Source organism: Asterias amurensis, chromosome 5, assembly GCF_032118995.1.
Source record: "Asterias amurensis chromosome 5, ASM3211899v1".
Taxonomy (NCBI): Eukaryota; Metazoa; Echinodermata; class Asteroidea; order Forcipulatida; family Asteriidae; genus Asterias; species Asterias amurensis.
Window position 1 is genome coordinate 2,273,369 of NC_092652.1, and position 18,801 is coordinate 2,292,169.

Here is an 18,801-nt window from a genome sequence, read left to right on the forward strand (position 1 = left end):
GGAAGATTTCTACTATCATTATCATTAAACCATGTCTTCTGAATGTAAATCTGTGGACATTTGTGTTTTGTGTCATACAAAAAGGTTTTAACACAAGGTTTTACAATTGTGTTGTTTAGTTCTAGTTTCCTTTTGAGAAAACAAAAACACAATTACATTACATCCACCGCTAGACAAGGTCACACTTGCAAGTATTGTTCTAGATTTATTGACGATTTCTCAGTCTGACATTATTATGTTGAGATTTGCCACTGAAAACAATCCTTGACAATCACATACGAAAATTGCATTCAGTATGGTGACAAGATTTTCTATTTTTGTATCATTTACAACTGTGATATTGGTCCTTCATCCAGTTAGCCAACAAACCATACTTTAAGTTAAAGGGTTTGGGTTCTTTTTGTACGACACAAAACACAAACGTCCAGACATTTACATTAAACTTATAAGTTAAAAGATAATGATGGTAGAAAGCCTCCCTTAAAATGTTACTTGCCGAGGTGCTGTAGTTTTTGAGAGATGAGTAAAACAATTTCACAAAAATAATATTCTAGCATGTACAACAGATTTACGTGGCTCTCCAGTAAACAATGCTCTGTGATTTTCACCTTTTTTTCTCAACAAACCTGACGACAAATGAAAATGAAACTTCTACAGGTAAATTGTACTACAAAAATCTTTATCATGGTCAGAAACGTGATCTACAAAAGGTTATCAAAACCCTTTTAAAGCTATGTGTTGAAGCGGCAGCAATAAAAGGCCTGTAATTTATTCTGACCTTCAGTGACCCAGTTACAAAGCACAGAGCTTCCTGGAATTTCCATCCATTAAATGTTAATTGCAAAGCTTGCTGCAATGCAGGGGCTGTATGATCCCTGTGTATCACCACGGGCAGGGCATACCATACAACGCAAGCATGGAGTAAACATAGCATTAGTGCAAGCAGCTTAGCCACTCAATAAGGGACAAAAATGGTATAAATTTAAGGATAATTTGTGGACACATGAACTGGATTTCAACCTTGAGTTGAGGTGGATTACTGGTCAGATTATATTCTTGGTTTGTATGGGTGTTTTTTATTTTATTTTATTTTTTTTTATTTTTTATTTTTTTTTTTTTTGGGGGGGGGGGTTACTTTAGGACAGAAATAAATAAAGTGCAAATAAAAGCAGATCATGTCACGCTTCCTTTTCTGTATTTACATCTAGCAATCTCAACTCAAACATATCACAAACACAACTTGAAAAAAAAATATTATGCTGCATTAAGTTTAACCGTTTTGAGCTGTTCGATTCCTTTTCAAACAAATTAAAACTGGACCACAGTCCCAACTCCCAAGGCCAGTGTTTTTAGCATTAGACCAGTAAAATCACGAGCTGACGAGCCTGAAGATCTTGTGTTTTTCAATTAACTACTAACAGTAATATCTCTTTCAATTCAATTTACCTTTATTTCCACAAAACCTTTCCACAATATTAAAGCCATTGGACACTTTCGGAACAGAAAAAAAAGGTTCACAGATTTACAAATAACTTACAGGGTTTACAGAAGGTAATGGTGAAAGACTTGTCTTGAAATATTATTCCATGAACCGCTCTACTTTTTGAGAAAACATTAAAACAATATCAATTCTCGATATCGAGAATTTCGAATTTATTTTTAACACATGTCATGACACGGCAAAGCATGCAGAAACAAGGGTGGGTTTTCCCGTTATTTTCTCCCGACTCCGATGACCGATTGAGCGATTCACAGGTTTGTTATTTTATATAAGTTGTGATACAAGTGTGGGCCTTGGATAATACTGTTTACCGAAAGTGTCCAATGGCTTTAAAGAACTACTTTTTGTGGAGTATTTTGGTGAAAAAAATTGACAATGAATCTTTCAACTCTGGTGAGAATTGAAGTAGCATGGCAAATGAGATGGATGTGCTCTTAACGGTACTGGGATTGGTTTCCACAAAAAGACTAGTCTTATCTGGAGTTTCATATAGGCCGAATTATGCGTCCTAACTTTGGACTTTTCTTAACTCCAGGGAGTAGTCCCTAAGTTAGGACTACCTTCGTGAAATCGACCCCATGTCTTGTAAAATAAATTGTGGTCCAGTAAAAATGTTGAGCTACAAACCCTGCAGTCTTGTTGATTTTCCAACCAACTTCGAGGCCTTTCCACCCTGGAGTAAAAGGTGAAAACAGGAGGGCACTCCCAAAGGATGTTTAAAAACAACCAAGAACCTTCAACCATAACAGAGCCACATAAATGGCAGGGTTTCTGTGGCAGTTCCTTTGGGAGATTCCCAAATGTCAGCCGCTCTATGACCGTTCAGTATCAGGGTTTTCTTGAAGGATATAAACTGCCAACGACTTCCGAGGTACGCCCTTGTTCTTTTCACCTCTTATTTTTTTTTTTAAAGATTGTTGGTTGTATTTGGGATATTTATCAAGGTTAACTTAACATGTTGTCACGTCGGCACGACAATCGCCAAAGACAGAGGTTTTTTTTTTTCTTCAGTAAAACAAAATTTAAGAATACTTAAGGGTCATTTGGATCTTGCTTTGAAAAAAAAAATAAACCAGTTAAAAACATGTTGCAAGGACTTAGGTCGTGCTTTCTTGTTTTGATTCGGGCCTTGTACAAAAGTTTCTAGTCCAGTTAACATTATTGGTTACAAGCCCTGGTCTAGCCCTGATATTTTAAACCGGATGAACATTTTAATCACCATTATTTGCCCTACGCAAACATGTAAATGCTCTTGTAATCTATACAAATCCACTCAAGCTTGACTGTAAACAAACAAGCACTAAAGTTGCGCCTTGGAAATGTACACAGTTTAAGATATGCAATGAAAATATTTGCATCTTTCCGCCGAATGACTTAAAATGTTTGCTTAATACCTTGTTACTCAAATCCCAATTTATGTCAGTGTTACATAACAGGTTGGATTTATGAGGGTGCATGCATAAGTGATTGTCACAAATATGCATCTTAAAATTTATCAAAAAATACAAATATTGAATTTATAGCAAGTTTTTTTATTCTACATTTTTCCCTTGTTATTTTTATCCCTATTTTTTATTATTTTTATTTTTATGTTTTACTTCACCAACTAGCAGTATTTTAAGACATCACAATTTTTTGCATAGGCCTCAAACTTTTGTTACTCAAATCCCAATTTATGTCAGTGTTACATAACAGGTTGGATTTATGGGAGTGCATGCATAAGTGATTGTCACAAATATGCATCATCAAGTTAAACAATAAATATAAATGGTTAATTTCTAGCAAGTGTTTTTTTTTTTTTTTTTTTTCCCCCCCTTTTTTTTTTTTTTTTCCATCAATTAGTAGTGTTTTAAGGCATCAATCACATTGCTCCAAAGAGTAATTTCATATTACCTTATGGAGAATGACAGCAAAAAAGTAAAGGGAACACAAATTTGCTTAGCATATTGCTAGTTACAGATATTTAGCTGTTGTTTGCTTATCCTGAAAATAACGTGGAAATTTGGTTGGAAATCCTGTTTTTGTCAAGGAAGAAATTTCATGCTAAGCAAATTTTTGTGCTTAGCAGCTCTATGAAATCGGGCCCAGGTCACCATAGGGAAATTCTAAAGACTGGGGGACTCCACAAGGAAGTTTGTGTACAAAGTCTACAGGAGGCTCTTTACTACAGGGACAAAGGAAAGATCAAAAGATGGCTCCACAGTGCAATGTTTGGTCGCTAATTATTAACATTTAACTGGCACTTTTATGGAGAACTTTCAAAATTTATTATCTCCAGCAATTACTTCGTTAAAAATTGCAGAGTTCTCTCAGACCCACAGGGGTCATAACGAAACTCATTTTTCCCGCTAGTCAGAATAATCTTGAATGCGCCATTTGGTGGGCAATGTCACTGTGCATTCTTCAGTGAAGTACGCATTTTTGGCGTTCACATGTAAACCTATTGCCCGCCAAAATGGTGAGCATGGCATGGTTTCACGCGTGTGACGTGCGTGCATGGGGTCAATAAGTGAGAGAGTTGTTATAAACTTACATGAGTCGACCACAACGCGAGTTTGCACAGTAACCCATGAGGAGTAGGTGCTGTAGCCTTTATCGGTAGACGCTGCCATCCGCACCTGGTAGATCCTACCGGCCATCAGATTCTCCAAAGTGTACTCCGTCAACGAAGCATCCACGTCCTCGTCGATGGCCTCTTCACCGGTTTCCCGCACCGTGATGCGATAACCGGTGATGATTCCGTGGCTTAGCTCCCGTGGGATAGGCTGCCAGTCGATGGTGATGGTGGTAGGTGTGTTGCTTGCTACTCTGAATTCTGGCGCTGATGCTGGGGCTATGAGCAAAAACATCAAGTTGCAATATCAGTCACTTCATTCTCTCAGGCCTGAAATTACACGGAGGCCAAAAAGACTATGGCCTCTGTCGCCCTTTGTCTTGGACTCTGTGCCCCTTCAAAAGTTTCCCATAGACTTTAAGATTTACCAATGAAAAATAAAAATGGCCTTGCTTTCTCAAAGATGAAATTCAATTCAATTCAGTTCAATTTATATTGGTCCTATCATGGAGGAAATTCATTTTGAAAACATGCAATACAGACAAAATTAATATAGCACAATCATAAATAAACTACTGGAAATACATCATATTAATTAATCAGAAAACTACATAATAAACCACAATGGAATCATTGTCGGACAGTAGGATAGTTATTAAAAGAGAAAATTCCAGGCCTGTTCTCTTTTAATAACTATCCTACTGTCCGACTTTTTTGTTGATAGACCCCATGCATTGGACATCATTCGCTCAAAAATCCCCCTCACTGGGGTCAAAAGGGGCAGATCATTGGACGATAGCTGTTCTTTGTGCGTAACCCGTGTGCATGACCTCAGTTTCCCTGTTGCATTGCGGGATGAGCAAGAGGTCGTCTGTTGAACCCTACCTAATGCAGCACAGTGTATGGGATTTTAGTTGACTGCTAAATTCAACAAACTACAACAACCATTACCACTTGAAGCATTTTTAATGTATTCGGCTGGTAGGGATAAGGTTAAAGTCTAAGTGATGAATCTACTTACTGGATTGGTCCGTGGTGATGTAGTAATGGTCAGACTCGTCACTGGGACCATTCTTTGACCAGGCTTTCAAGAAGAAGGAGTAGTTGGTATGGGGGTTCAGATCATTAATCATCCCTGTAAATTGCTGTTCAACGAACGTCGACTGATGCTCAAATCCATCTATAACACCAAAACAAATACATTACATTTTATCACAGGTTTTCAAATTGAATTATTGCTGATCACATTTTTGCCAAAATGACAATACAAAAATTTAGAAAATTTTTATGAATACAATTTTCCATGGCGGGAATAGATAGAAACTTATGTAAACTTGCGGGAAAACAGCAAGTGACTGTAAGATCTCTTTCAAGTAGTGGTGGCATGTTGGCGGTCTACCTATAGTCAATATCTTTGCTCAGGTGCGAGTCCGCAGGAGCCGTGTAGCCAGGGATTACACCCAAGTTTGGTTCAATTCTTGCTCTGGTCGATTTCTTTGTTCAAACCCAAATCACACCCCAAAAAATGAACCCATCAGTTTCCCTGGTGATTTATTATTTGATACTAAGATTTAAAGAAAACGATGGATTGAGATAGAAATATCTGTGCTGTAAAAGAAATGTCATTAAACCTCTTAATCAAAATGGGAAGTAAACATGGTGAACCTGTCTGAAGAGGGGTTTGCGGTAACACCATGTGAACATTTCCTTTTGAGTTGTGTTAGTTCTGAAAAGAACCGCTGGTTAACGACTCCACGTTTCGATCAGTATGTTCTGATCGTCTCCAGGAGAAAAGGTGAACCTTACCAATGACAGGCCGATGGTGCACTGTGTAGGCGATGATCCCACTCCCTGGGTCTTCAGGTGGGGCCCACATAACCATGACTGAACGAGCGCTGATCGGTACAAGACGAATATTCACAGGTGGAGTTGGTAATCCAGCTACGGCAACAACAAAAAGTGATCATACATTTTAAAATCTTGTCTTTTTATAAAACCTGTAGCATTCTAACCAGGGCCCAATTTCATAGAGCTGCCTAAGCAGACAATTTTGCTTACAATTTTGCTTGCCGATTACCCGTCAGAAATAGTGAATTTGAAACTGTATTTTGACTGGTATCCTGTGGCGAGGATCACTTTGTTGTGCTTAGCTACTTTTTATGCCTAAATATTTCTATGAAATTTGGCCCAGTTCACTATGGAGGACACAATAACATGGAAACTTCTGACACAACATAAAGCTAGAGGTTCGTAAACTGACATTCAAGTTTCTGTATTTGTTGGCGCTGTTTTTGTCAGTAGGCCAAGTGTTGATTTGGTTTGCGGCAAATGATGGCCAAGTGTTGTGAAACACTGTAGCAGACTGCTCGTGTACAGGCAACTGTTTCACTGACCCTGCTGAAGATTTAGTGTTTTCTTATGTTGACTTAGTGCCTGACTTAGGCACAAATTGTGTCTGCAGAAAGTCCAGGCTCTGTGACTTTTTTTGTGAACACATGGGTGCGTTTTCACGGTCGTAACCAATAACTGTTCGGGTTGAATTTGCCATTGGTTTATCATTGGCCAAAGACAGAAACAGCTGCGAAAACTCACCAATGATGTCTCAGGTTACATGGTCTATACTTTGGGATTTAATAACAAACTTTGAATGAAAAACTTACGTCCAACTCTGACCCGTGCATGGGCGCTCCACTGTATACTCCCCGCTTCATTCTCAGCGATGCACTGCACCAAGCCTCTCTCATCTCGCTTGACACCAATGATGACAAAGTCATCAGACTGATCGGAATGCTGCTGCACGAGACGCTCGTCATGTTCAACAGGGTATCCGTTTAGAAGCCATCGGATGTGAGGCTCGGGGCTACCTGTTGCTTTACAGGAGAAGCGGACTGTGCTTCCTATCGGCCCAAAGAAGTTTTCTGGCTTGACCCTGAATGATGGGGGCACTGAGGCGGGAAGGGAATGAATCATTACAGATGTATTCTTTCAGGGGGACTTCAAGAGTAAGTCTCACTACATGTCTGAGACCCAACGGATTTCAAAAGTGTTTGTGGTAGAGCTATATGCCAGCAGCTGATTTCACAAAACGATAGGCTCAATTCTAGCTCGAGTTCATGGGTTCAATGCGTCCTAACGTCTATGATTACAGAGTTTAACTCGTCCTCAGTCCTAAGATTAATCCCAAGTTAGGAAAAGTTTGGTGAAATCGTCGGCTGGAGTTTTAACTTGAAGAGGGCAAGCCACATTTTGTTTTGCAAAGGGTATTGAAAAATGTTATTGTCTATTGGAACTGTTGTTATTTAATATATTTTTAAGTTGTGCAAATGGAAAAGAAATCAAACAAACAAACTTACCAATGACAGTCAGCCTCGCCTTAGCAGTCACAGTCACACCCGTATTGGTATTCTCCGCTGTGCAAACATACACCCCATCATCTAAGAAGGAGACCTGAAGGAGTTGAAGATTACTTCTACCGAGGTAGATAACATCCTGAGTTCTGATTGCTTCTCCATCTGTATGAGACAACAACAACAAATACTGTTTTCTAAAAATCTGTTACACGTGACTACTCTTTCAGGAGTTTGTTTTTATTGTACAGGGGCGAAATTCATAGACACAAGAACTTAACACTAGAACTTGCTCAGCACAACAACAAATGCTTAGCAGAGACAGGTTACCAGCTATCATTTCATAAAGCTAACATTGTTGCGACTGGTGCCCTGCTCGGGTTTTTTTCCAAAGAAATTTACTAAGCAGTTTTTCTTCTTCTGCTAAACAGCTTTAAGAAATTTGGCCCAGGACTCAAAATAATCACTGGATTGCTGACCGGAGGCCGGGTTTTTAATAATGGGCCAGAAATTCTAAACTAAATAAACTAAATGCAGTGGAGTGTTTTCCAAATACAAACTTTTCTAGACTCTTCTACTAATCTTATCGATGTTGATTAAGCTCTTCAACTTTTATCCTCCTTTAATGAAATTGTTGATAAAATTGTGTTAGGTCGACAGGCTTGTCAATGGTAGATTGGGAAAAACAATATATACATGTACATAATTGTTGTCTGATACATTTTTGTGAGGTCAGCAGTTTGTTAACGGTACATGTAGGTCGGGTTACAGGTTGGTAGCAATCCAACAAATTATTAAATAAATAAAATGATTGATGAATTTTGTAAGGTTGGCAGGCAACTCAACGGTAGATTGGAAACAAATATTTTTGTCTTCCTGTATTGTGCAGGAAAAAGTTGGTAAAAATAATTGAAAAATTGATTTGTGATACATTTTTGTGAGGTCGGCAGTTTCTTTCAATAGTAGGCCTACATCATGTAGGTCGGTGACTGGTTGGTAGCAATCCAATTAAAAAAAATATATATATATATAAATATTGATACAATTTGTGAGGTCAGCAGTTTGTTAATGGTAGATCAAGTTATAGGAAACAAGCAAAATATTTTGCTTGGCCTTAGGGATTTCCCCAACACAGAAATCATTGAAGGATAACAATAACAATTATAGACAACTTTTCATCGCTTTAAAGCAGATCAACAAAGCGGGGGAAAAACATATTGCAGTGAATCGCAACCAAATTTTCAGTGAAGCTGATCGGATGATCTTATTTCACAATGTGAAACTATACACCATTCAAAAGGTTCAAAAGTTGTTCAAAAGATCATTAGAATTTAGGGATAGGCAAAGATTGCGCATTATAAATGACTACATCCATGTCCCAGCCAATGGGGCGCCATTCAAAAAGAAATGTCACGCACTACGGTTACAATAATCTTCTCCAACAAACCGAATCAGAAATAAACAAATATGAGGATTGACAAAATGCTGTTGAGTGGAAAGGTATGATGTGGCAAAACAGATCCCTTCTTCATATGACGTGGCAAAATAGATCCCTACTTCATACAATAATAATAATAACAACAATAAAAACAAATTCTAATGCGCATACAGTACATGTAGCTGTAGCTGAAGCCACAGCTGAAGCTGAAGAAGCCAAAGCTGTAGCCGTACATGTAGCTGTCGCTGCCATTTAGACAAGGCCAGAAGAAATTAGGAGGCTGCTCTCCGGGGCATCATTAAGAAACATACAAACAGCTAGCCAAGGTCTATCGTTTAGTTTCTCATCAAAGAAAATCAATAAATAAATAAATAAATAAAAAATCCTTTTCAAACCAAACAAAGGATATTTCCCCTTTGATGGGGAAATTAACTGAATATCCTAGCTAGGCCTTGTGTGTACAAGTAAAAATAAATGTGTTTAGGATTCATTATTCGCACAATATATGGCTCTGCAAGCTATGTAAACATGTAAATTGAGAAAAAAAGGTAACAATAGAGAGTTAGGGGGGGGGGACAACACAAGATTGAGGGTATGGTAAAAATTGTCATAAATGGACGAGACAATTACTTCATCTGAGCTGGAAGGTTCCTAATTTCCTGTTTCTTTAATGAGCAATAATGAGAGATAAATCTACTTTATTAGCAGGTACAGGAACAACCTGCAAGCCAAACACTACATGACAGTACTCTCATTCATGGTCATTTGTATCCTAAATTACTCATAAGTAATGACCCTGACATCGTCAATGTCGATGTCGTCTAGTGTATGGTACAAGAGTGTTCATTCTTGTTCCACAGTCAGCGTATTTTTCAGAGGTGCCATGGTGTCAGTCAGATGGGCATATTATGGCAGCCTGTTCTGAATCTGGACACATTAGTCCTCAAAATATTTGCGGTTTAAGCTGTGTCTAATTCACCAGCTTGATGGGCCAAGTAAACAAGTGTTGCAGCAAAGGCTGCCCATAGTAACTGCCTTAGTAACAGCCAAAGCCACTAAATCTTGTAAAATGACACAATGTTTTATAATCGCTCTGCTTTTAAGTTCAATCTCGATGACCTGGGCCCAATTTCATGGCTCTGGTTACCGCCGAATTCGGCGCTTACGAACACGATTCCCGGCTTACGTGCAAGCGCCGGATTTCTGCGCTTTGAATGCCTAGTAACGTGGAGTACGCACGTGCAGAAGCCAAAATTCGCCGCTAACCCGTGAAATACGCTTGCTGTAAGCACAGAATTTCCTGCTTCCGTAAGCGCCGATTCTGTGCTTACGTAAGCAGAGCCATGAAATTGGGCCCAGTTTGCTAGTTTCCCAGATCCTGCTTAAATACTGAGCTCAATCAACCCCCAAACAGAAAATCACCTCCCTGTAAGAACAAATTACTTGAGATAACTTATTGACATGATTTACTTGATGGATGTGACCTTTATCTATTGGATTACATAGCAAAGTGGGCAAGAGGTCATCCCCACCAGTCCCCACCCCCCCCCCCCCCCAATGCTCTAGCCAAATAATTTGAACTGATGAGGTTCACGTGAATTCTGACCTGGTTTTTCACGTAAAGGCAATTTATAAATTTCGGGGGGGGGGGGGGGGGAGTACATAAATTGGCGCTAATTCTCCGCTTTCATAAAATAAAAAACTGCACACAATAACGGCTCGACTTGTTACAAATTGTTTTGCTTTGTTAAAAAATGTACATGGTTTCAAGAGGAATTTATTTCTAAGTTGTCAACTTTTAATGAAAATGACCATGATAACTGATTACCAATATAAATAATGAAGAACAAATATCAGTAGACATCGTTTCAGAAAAAGGAATAAAAAAAACTGACATCTTATTTTTTCTTGACACTGATGCCATGTCATTTAAGCTTCAACTGCAGATTTAAGTCTTGTTTGAAAGTAGCCGAGGGGAGGGATCGTCATCCTTGCCCTTGTAAGTCTTGAAAGACAATGAAAAACGACAAGAAGCACTTTAAACACCCCAGGAGAAAATCTGACAGTAGAGGCATAACTGACAAATCTCCAGGAAAAAACTTTATCCCAACACAAAAGGTGGAACAAATTAACCATCAATATTTAAACACTTACCATGGAAGAGAAAAATCATTACTATTAATGAGGATGCCCTTATCTACATTTGCTTCACTCATCATTTTGAATTGAAGTCAGACATAAAGTAAGTTGCCGCTGCTACTGCAGAAAACCCAATGACAGATTCATACTGAAGAAACACTGCAACTGACTCCTTGCACGCGCATCACACGCGGCGACTGATGCCACGCTCACCATGTTGGTGGTCAATAGGTTTACGTGTAAACGCTGTGTCGCCTTAAATGCGCACTTCACTGAATTACACACATTTTGAACACCAAAATGGCGCATCCAAGATTATTCTGATGACGACAGGGAAATTGGGTCAATAGTTTCAAGTTGGGAGCACCAACCAACCCAATCCAAACTACTCAAAGAAAAATATCATGATTTTTAACAACCCAGCACATAATTTCAAGCAATTGCCTCTCATACAACTTTGTTCCTTTTTAAAAATCAAAAGTCTTATCAGAATTATTCCCAGTACTTTTGAAGGCTGATAATATCAGTATACTCCCCCCCTCCCCACCCCCCAAAAGCTACTATAGAACCCCCGACTAAACTTAATAACACAAGTAAATTGAACTTCGTCCTTATTTTAATTTCATAATATTCCCTGAGTAAATATTACTTCTACAGAAATGGCAAAATAATTTGTCAATTTTTTAAGAGGAAACTATGTAAAAGCTGTCGATAAACCTATTAACAAAACCTAGGCATTTTATTTTGAAAACGCACACAAATAAAGGTTCACTGAAAGAGTTAAGTTCAAGATGAAACTATCATTGTATTGTTGACACACAGGCAGATAACATGGTACCTTTCCAATTTTTTATTTATTTATTTATACATCTGTACTGTATAAAAATCAATAGAAATCAATGTTTCATTTACTAATTATGAACCGACAGGTGGACCAGTGGTTTTAAGGGGAAACACCACCACGCTCACAACTTCCTCTAAGTAAACACCCCCCCCCCATCAGATCTTGTCATAGTGAATAAACGGATGTTCTACGGACAACTACTCACTTGATGGGCGCAAGGGAGGAGAAAGGTGGGGGGATGGGAGTTGTAGCATGAAGACTTAAAGGTACTGTACACATTTGGTAATCGCCCATCATAAGCATAAAATAACAAGCCTATGAAGATTTGGGCTTAATTGGTCATCGAAGTTGCGAAAAAATGCTGAAAGAAAAAACACCACTGTTGGACGAATTTGTGTGCTTTCAGATAGAAATAAAAGACTCCTAGCTAGAAGTCTTTCATTATTTTAGTGATAAATTACCTCTTTCTCAAAAACTGCGTTACTTCAGAGGGGGGTCGTTTCCCACAATGTTTTATACTATCAACAGCTCTCCAATGCTTGTTACCAAGTCAGTTTTTAAGTTAATATTTGTTTTGAGTAATTACCAAACGTGTATCTTCCATTTAAAGGAGATGTCAATATACTAAAAACTCATTTAACATGCATAGATCCATGACTGAAAAAAACAACTCACTTGGAGCCCACAAATGACCAGGGTTCTTCCCATGCATTTAAGCTAGCTACCAGGCCGATACATGAGAATTGCGTGCTTTTACACACACAATTTGAGCGAATCTGATTTTGAATCTGACTGGCACCCCGAACAAAGACATTGACAAAATAGGGGCACCGCCATTAAAGGGCTAGATAGCTCAGTTGGTAGAGCGCCGGCACGCGAATCCGGAGGTCGTTGGTTCCAATCCCACTCTAGTCAATTCTTTGTTCAACCCCAAAAATCACAATTTGAGCGATACGCAAACAAACAAAAAGTTATCATGATAAAAACATTTATATTGGTCCAGAATGCACATAAGGCAAAACCAAGATTAACACAGTGTAGAAAACATTCCAAAGCCCTTGTTCCATTTCTATAAAAAATATTAAGTTTCGCATCAACAAAAATCAAAAGTTCAAAATACACTCTTACCCTCACGGCTCCACGTTGTCATCAGTGCATCCCCATCTGAGAGACACTCGAACAAAGCCGTCTGCCCCACCCGTATTCTCTGCGCTTGGGGTCCAGCGACGATCACAGGATCCCGGTTCCCTGGATCTACAGTAACAGAGGGTTCTAGCACGGTAACACTGAAAACGGGGCTGCGTCGCTTGTCTGCGATGTTTTCAGTTAAGCACCTGTAGTTTCCAGCACCACTAGAGTCAACTCCAGTGACCTGGAGTACTCCGTTGGGTAATACGGTTGTCCTGCAAGAGAGGGAAAAGACAAAATAATGGTTGGTTTGATCATGTGGATCAGCACCAGACTCTCTCCAGGAATTAATTCAACACTATCACCCTCCGCGAAAACTTTGTTCCAGTTCAAAATGTCTTCTCACACAGCAGTTCCAGTTCACACAAAGTTCTACGGTCAACGTTCCTTCCAATATGCTTCACCTAGACTATGGAACTCTCTTCCCAACAATCTCAAAGACTGTGCCACGCTAGAACAGTTTAAATCACAACTTAAAACCCATCTCTTCAATCACAGAAGCGCTTAGAGACTTTATTTTGTATTATGCACTATATAAGAACTGTTTATTGTTTATTATTATTTAGCTCCATGGTTTTATGGGTCTCTTACATGTAAATCCACCACTTAGTGTCACAAACTCAGCAGAAGTGTAAGCCCGGTTCATACTTCCTCCGAATGCGAAATGAATTTTGTAGTCACATGGCTGATTTTGCAGCAAATGTTTCGCAGGAGTTGACACAGTTCAACTGTTGCAATTCTTATTCATTGTGAATTTTTCATGTCAGAATTCGTATTGCATTCGCAGGAAGTACAATGTATGAGCCAAGCTTTAGTGTTATTGCTTTGTGACAGGTTAATGTAAAGGTTTATCGTATTATCACAAAACTGCTGTTCCCTTGTAGCTATCGGGGCTGATGTCATTCGCTTACAGAGCGAGTGCCAAATTTCTGGTACAGCTGTGTACAAGACATTAGTGTCTTGAAAGGTGTACTACGAACACGCACTTGTAAGCAGAAATTCTCTTGACGTAAGCGCAGAGACATACCTGCTTCCGTAAGCGCAATTTATTTGCTTATGGTAAGCAGAGCCATGACATTGGGCCCAGAACCCCACATTTGTAATTGCCCCAAATAAATGTCACAAAGTTTTAAAAAGCTTGGCCAGCCTGATGAAGTCAATTTTCAATGAATGCATGTACATGAAAACATGCACCCTTTTCTTAGGCTCATGCTTGAACTCCATTTTAATAATGACACTTTGGAACATAAGCCAAAGGCGCAAGTTGTGGTTTCAAATGGCCTACTACATTTACATTACGACCTCACCTGTCATCTTCTGTGACAATGTTTTTGCCCAACCGCCACGTCACATCTGGAACGGGAACAGCATCTTGTGAGGCTAAGCATTCTAATCTAAGAACTCCTCCCCTCTGTACTGGATCTGGTGACTGGTGAACATCATATCTTGGTAAATCTGGAACGAAGACACAAGAACAGAAACTAAGACATCTTGTTTGCAGTTGTAAAAATAAATAAACCATTCATCTATAAAAGGCAACATCAAATCCTTCAGCATACAGGCCAGATAGGACAACAGAGGCGATTGTCTCTGTCACTGCCTTGATGCCCTTGAAGTGATTGTGCCCTTAACCAAGGAGAAAATGCGTTGGTGCATTTGCCCTTGCAAAACCAAAGCATACATGCTTGTGTAACACTCCATGCTAGCCAAATAAAAATACAATCATTTAAAGGCAGTGGACACTATTGGTAATTACTCAATATAATTTGTAGCATAACCTTTCTTGGTGACGAGTAACGGGGAGAGGTTGATGGTATAAAACATTGTGAGAAACGGCTCCCTCTGAAGTGCCATAGTTTCCGAGAAAGAAGTTATTTTTTTCACGAATTTGATTACGAGACCTCAGGTTTAGAACTTGAGATCTCAAAACGCACACAACTTCGTGAGACAAGGGTGTTTTTTTCTTTCATTATTATCACGCAAGTTCGATGACCGATTGAGCTCAAAATTTTACAGGTTTGTTATTTTATGTATATGTTGAGATACTTCAACTGTGAAGGCTAGTGTTGACAATTACCAATAGTGTCCACTGCCTTTAAAGCTTGTTAACTTTACTTTTTAAGTCTTACATAATAATAATATTAATAATAACTGGGTTTTTTATTCAGGCTTTATCTACAAACCTCTCACAGTGCTTATTATCATTTATTTCCGGAAAGGTTTTCTAAGGTTTTGAATTATGAGACCCATGCAACACCTTTTAAGGATTTACAAAGGTGCTTATGACACACTCAGCAGCCAAACACAACAACAACAACAACTCGAAACTTGCCCTGTGTAGAAACAGAAACCAAAGTTTTGAGGCACAGAAAAAGTTTAATTCCCTATCAAACTCCGACAATAAATGACATTTATTCGAACCACACTACCAATCTCTTAGTTAAGTTACAGACAGTGGACACTATTGGTAATTGTCCAAAACCAGTCTTCTCACTTGGTGCATCTCAACATATACATAAAATAACCAACCTGTGAAAATTTAAGCTCAATCGGTTATCGAAGTTGAGAGATAATAATGAAAGAAAAAACACCCTTGTTACACCAAGTTGTGTGCGTTTAGATGGTTGATTTCGAGACCTCAAATTCTAAATCTGAGGTCTTGAAAACAAATTCGTGGAAAATTACTTCTTTCTCAAAAACTACGTCACTTCAGAAGGAGCCATTTCTCACAATGTTTTAAACCATCAATCCCTCCCCATTACTTGTTACCAAGTAAGGTTTTATGCTAATAATTATTTTGAGTAATTACCAATAGTGTCCACTGCCGTGAAGTAATAAAAGTTTTGGTGAGTGGTAGTGTAACCTTGTAAGGCTTCAAAGTTCAAAGTGGAATTTGCTGAAAACATGGAAAGCCTTTACATCAAATGAGAAAGGTCAAAGCACATCCTTATTTTATATTTTAAGTTATTGCTAATTCATGTATAAATAACAAATATCTGGACCTTGGACTTACCAATCATTATAAATGTAGGTCATGCTAGTAAGAAATTCTTATCTCTCAAATTCTATTTGTCAAAAATTGTTCTTGATAATGCTCCACTAACCTTGTCACAAATTACACACTCCATAAATACACTTATCGGAATATCACTATATGCTGATGGAATTTTTTTTTTCAAAAGATAAAAATATTCAGTATTTTTCTTTTCAAAACAATAGAGAGTGGCTACAAAATCAATCATCATATTGTGCAGATAAGTTTGCAATGTGTTGGATTAACCTATTTAACGTGTTGATTATGTCAGCAATAAATACAATGGGACATTTTAATTATATGATTAAGGAGCGAGGTCATCATTTAGGTCATGAATATCCATGAAACCACAACCAGATATTTTGAGCAGCTTGTGTGAAACACCATTACTAAAAAGAGATTTACAGATGTTGTTGCTATGACAAACCTCACCGATTGTACCTCCACCATGCAAAGATTCAGAATGCATTTTGTTGCAGAAACCATAGTAACCAATCAACCAGCATTTTGAAATTTTCACGAGCATATTTTGTGAAAATTTAAACAAATGTTAAATTTGACGTGGAGCGGGAGCACCAGAAACAACCCAATATCAACAATTCTGACACCTGTTACAGTCTTGTTGACTTTTTCTATTTCTTCAGGTTTACAAGAGACTCCTTTGATATCAATCAAAGATGACAAACCAATGGCCCATTTCCTTAGGGTAGACATCAATAACGCAATGATTCAGATGTTCATATGGCTCACTAGTGGACTAATTAGCAAGCTTCATTAATTAATAATACTCTGAATCTGCATACTAATTACTATGACACAGAACGAGTGGGTCGTCTATGCATACTGATCTCCCATTACTATACAATGCATGTTTGATTAACACTCTAGATACACTCTTCATAATTACCCTGATTAGCTTTCAGGGGGCAATTAAATGTTGCTCATGGTGTTTTGTGTTCCACTTTCGATCTCTCGCTACGTTGATCAAATTTTCAATTAAAAACAATAAAACTGTATTGATGCCTTGGTGTGCACTCTATGTGCCATCCGTTTTTGCCTTAAATGCAGAGCTGTCAACTTTTGCATCTTACAATCAGAGAGATTTTGTACACAAAAAAGGGAGCTGTACATGTATTTTCCACTCCACATAATAGGGAAGCACTCATAATCAAGGAGATTTTGAAATTTGTTCATCAGAATGTTCACAGGCAGGTTTATTATAACAAGGAAATTTCTGCAGAATCAGAGAGAGTTTGCTAATCTGTGTGACCACAACAAAACTATAAAAATCAGTATTTTATTTTAAGGAAACCTCCTCGATATTTTAAATTATAATTTTAACTTCAAGACATTTCGTAAACAACCGTTGCATCCTCAATTTCTCTGTCAAACATAATTTTTTAAAAGATTTCCTTTTTTTTTATCTGAAACCCTCAGGGTTCCTAATCCTGACCCCCATTTCATCATTACAATTTAACTCTCACAGCTCTTTCTTCCTTAAAACTTTTACCCACTAAAGGCCCGGTCACACAGGCCCCGATAACGAGAACGAAAACGATAACGATAAAAATGCACGCCCTCGATTGGTTGAATGACGTGGGCGTTTTCTGCAAGGAGCAATTCAACCAATCGAGGGCATGCATTTTTATCGTTATCGTTTTCGTTCTCGTTATAGGGGCCTGTGTGACCGGGCCTTTAACCTAGAAAAAAAATAAAAAATTATTTTCGGGAAATTGTTCAGTGTGAGAAACAAACTACAGAACTAAGATTCACACTGATGATGAGTATTGGCAAATTGCCATTATCGCTCCACAGAGATTACAAGTTGATAAATAATTTGATGATTTTCTATATTGGAACTGACAGAATTGGCATGTGTATATGTGTACATACACACATAGATTCACAACTCGTGTTTTGCCATAAATTATTAATCAGCCTTAATACACCTTGGTGTATATAAATTAAGAAACTCTGCAGTTAACAATATTCTGCAGTTTTCCTTTTTTTTTATTTTTTTTTTTTACTTTACCTGCGCTTACTGTATAAGACAAATCTCTTGACCAACTGCCAAATGATAATGATGCATTATGGGTACATAGTAAATAGTAAAGGAAAACTGATCTACCTAGAACACTTCCAAAGTGATTCTTGACTTTAAAGACACTGGACACTATCTACAGTAATTGTCAAAGATCGGTCTTCTCACTTGGTATAGCTCAACAAATACATAAAATAACAAACCTGTGAAAATTTGAGTTCAATTGGTCGCCGAAGTTGCGAGATCATAATGAAAGAGAAAAAAATTACTTCTTTCTCGAAAACTATGTCCATTCAGAGAGAGCTGTTTCTCAAAATGTTTTACACTATCAACAGCTCTCCATATACTTGTCACAAAGTAAAGTTTTATGGTAACAAATATTTTGAGTACTTACCAATAGTGTCGACTGACTTTAAATAAACATTTAGGATTCATCTATAAACAAGTTGCTTGTACATATTTTGTGGGTGTGTACCCTGACGACCAAATTTTCACAGGTTTGTTATTTTATGTATTTGTTGAGATACACCAATTTTTTAATAAACATTTAGGATTCATCTATAAACAAGTTGCTTAAAGGGATTTATTTGAGCTGAATTTTTTCAACATTTTAGCGAGTAGAATCATCAGGTGAGGTATGCGATAGCAGAAAGTTTAAATCTCTGTTGACAAGTGCTGCAGAACCATTAACTAGAGTCCACACTGGCCTATACGC

The 18,801-nt window shown here is 38.0% G+C and overlaps 1 protein-coding gene across 1 annotated transcript in view; it reads right to left on the reverse strand.

The window, feature by feature from the left end:
• The window catches only part of LOC139937878 (protogenin B-like), a 70,274-nt gene that overhangs the window by 29,242 nt on the left and 22,231 nt on the right, over positions 1-18,801 (reverse strand). Inside the window, exons 3-9 of the mRNA XM_071933250.1 lie at positions 14,319-14,466; positions 12,952-13,226; positions 7,409-7,567; positions 6,716-7,000; positions 5,862-5,996; positions 5,077-5,235; positions 4,035-4,334 (exon numbers count right to left, since the gene is read on the reverse strand). Of these exons, the coding sequence (XP_071789351.1) occupies positions 4,035-4,334; positions 5,077-5,235; positions 5,862-5,996; positions 6,716-7,000; positions 7,409-7,567; positions 12,952-13,226; positions 14,319-14,466 (1,461 nt within the window). The remainder of the gene's footprint in view (positions 1-4,034; positions 4,335-5,076; positions 5,236-5,861; positions 5,997-6,715; positions 7,001-7,408; positions 7,568-12,951; positions 13,227-14,318; positions 14,467-18,801) is intronic.